This window comes from Elephantulus edwardii, unplaced genomic scaffold (genome assembly GCF_000299155.1).
Source record: "Elephantulus edwardii isolate Elephantulus edwardi_28Jun2011 unplaced genomic scaffold, EleEdw1.0 scaffold00186, whole genome shotgun sequence".
Classification (NCBI taxonomy): Eukaryota; Metazoa; Chordata; class Mammalia; order Macroscelidea; family Macroscelididae; genus Elephantulus; species Elephantulus edwardii.
This window is the reverse complement of record NW_006399936.1, coordinates 875,353-877,885: the sequence shown is the minus strand read 5'-3', so window position 1 is coordinate 877,885 and position 2,533 is coordinate 875,353. Positions and strand designations below refer to the sequence as shown.

The following is a 2,533-nucleotide window of genomic DNA, read 5'->3' as shown; positions in this document are numbered from 1 at the left end:
CAAAATGGGGAGGAGGGTGGAGAAAACACTGCAACAATGAATGAATGAAAACCCAAAATCTCTGTAAATGTTCATTAAAACTAATAAAATTTAATAAAGAAAAAAAATTATGTTGCACTGAAACAACAGAGAATCTATAATCTATTGCCTTACATGGTTGTTGGATTCCTCCTCCTCCTCCTCCTCTTCCTCACAGTCTAGGCCTTGATGGGCGATCTCTGTAGTGCTGTTTTCCTGATATCCTAAACCAACCACTCTGGTGGCCTCAGTGGTGACTTTCACTTTCATGCTGTGAAAGCCAGTGGAGACCAAGCCCACTTTCAGGTTGACAGGGTTCCCGTCAAACAGTAGTAAGTGTGAGTTCACTCCTTCCTTAAAACCAGGAGGTTGGTAATCATATGGGGTCACTGCAAAATTAAAAGAGCAGAAAGTCATTAAAGAATAGAACTCAGATTAACCTTCAATTTGTAGCAACAGACATGTGTCAGATACTATTCTGTGTATATAAAATAGTAGTCCATCACTAAAGAAAGAATTAGACTAAAGTTCTCTACCTACCATCATTATAATAGTGAAGTTTCATAGTAAGTATAACATCATTAGGAAGGGGTCCAAGGTTCTGCATAAGTATATACAATTTACGGATCAATAGAACACTGGCTTTCTTAATATCTTCACTGTTTGCCCCACTTTCAAAGCTTGTACTGGTGCTGTAACCACAGAGAAAAACAGCATATTTTTAAATCATACACAATATCAAATACATTTTGTTTTCCAGGAAGCACAAAAATTTTGACTATATAGTCAAATAAATTAAACATCAGAAAAATTTTCAGACTATTTTTAGAATGTGAATTAGTGAAGTTATTGTACTTTTTAGCATGTGTACAAAGAACATAGTGGTAGAAGTTCCCTTATGGCATTTTGAATTTTAAAAAATATTTTAAATACAACCACATTCTTTTAAAAGTGACAAATGACCAAATATGATAATTTTATGAACAATGGCTTTGGAATTAAAAGACCTGTTATTTAATATTGACTCTGCTATTAACTAGCTGAATGACCTCTGTCAAGTCAGCTAGGCACTAGATCAGTTAGCTCATTGAGAGAAAAGCTTACAAACATTCCACAACTTTCCATCTATAAAATCAGTCACCAGCTCTGTGCCTTTCTTTCCTTTAGCTACCTTGCCATTATTCTCATTTTATTGTGTGTATTAACACAATGTTAATCTAAGCATTTTTCCTTTCTCTTGTCCACAGGGCTAAAATTCTACACATCTCTTTTGGTCAATTGGCCAGGTAACTGTCTTCCAAATTTCTCAGCATAAAACAATGAGTGGTGCAGCATTGCATCATTTATTGAAACATTTCAACTGGTATTTGATCAATTCTGGAAGCTTTATTTTTTGTTAATGGATTCAGTACAGTTACGACTTCTTTCTTCAGTTTAACTGTCCTTGATCATTCGCTACCTCCTGTAATGGTTGAATTTCAACCAATTCTTTTTTTCACAGTGACTGATAAATATTACTACTCAATAAAACATCTGTACTGGGAATCTTCTAAGAGAATATCTTTGTCTTTGATACTTAATTTGTTCGTATATCTAAAACTCAGAATTTAGACATATAGGAAAAGTGTTTTCTAACCTTTTCCATACAATGGCACACATAGAAAATTATATTTGTATCATTGGAATATGCAGGTGAGTCTGTGCTTATAAGCAAATAATTCAGGAATTTAATCTTGATATAGAAATCAAGATACTGTGTTAGTGGATATAGCCTTAAGAAGTTCTTCAGACAGCATCATGTAGACAATTTTGTTAATATAATTTCTACCTCTTGCAGCTCAGAAGATCACCACTATAATCATCCCCAGCACAAAGTGCCATTTCTGTAGTATTTATTATTATGCAATGTTGAAGAAGGATGGGTAATCTCCTTTTGTATGATTTATGGCCTTTGAAAACCCACTGGAGGGTCTAATTTGATGATACATAACAACAATAGCCATGGGCTAAGTTTTACACACATATTTAATTTAACAATCACTGTGACTTAATGAGGTAGATATTCTTATTAGTTCCACAATGCAGATAGGATACTATTATTTTGGGAAGATGAATTGGCTTTCCATAGTCACCTGGCCAGTAATAGTCAGAGTTCTAAGCAGACCTTTCTGCTTTGGAACTTAGAACTGCTATATTTATCTTAGGGAGCTATGGTGGCCTAGTGGATGAGGAGTTTTGCTGCCAGTACAAATGCTGGTGGTTCAAATCCACTAGTTGCTCTTGGAAGAAAGATAAGCAATCTCCTCTTGTGTGATTTATCTCTGAAAATCTGAGGTTCAGTTATGAGTCTACCCTGACTCAATGGCACATAATAAGCAATAGTATAATTCATAGCAAATACATTTTTAAGAGGCATAAACGCAGGTTATATACCTGGATTTCACCTGATGATATGCATAGGAATCAGATTGATTACATATGTGGAAAGAACCGCTGGAGAAGCTCAATATCAGCT

At 34.9% G+C, this 2,533-nt stretch overlaps 1 protein-coding gene across 1 annotated transcript in view; it reads right to left on the bottom strand.

The window, feature by feature from the left end:
- Nucleotides 1-2,533, bottom strand: part of LOC102844274 (HORMA domain-containing protein 2-like) — a 30,179-nt gene that overhangs the window by 6,887 nt on the left and 20,759 nt on the right. The window contains exons 8-9 of the mRNA XM_006896493.1: nt 559-710; nt 154-407 (exon numbers count right to left, since the gene is read on the bottom strand). Coding sequence (XP_006896555.1) covers nt 154-407; nt 559-710 — 406 coding nt within the window. The remainder of the gene's footprint in view (nt 1-153; nt 408-558; nt 711-2,533) is intronic.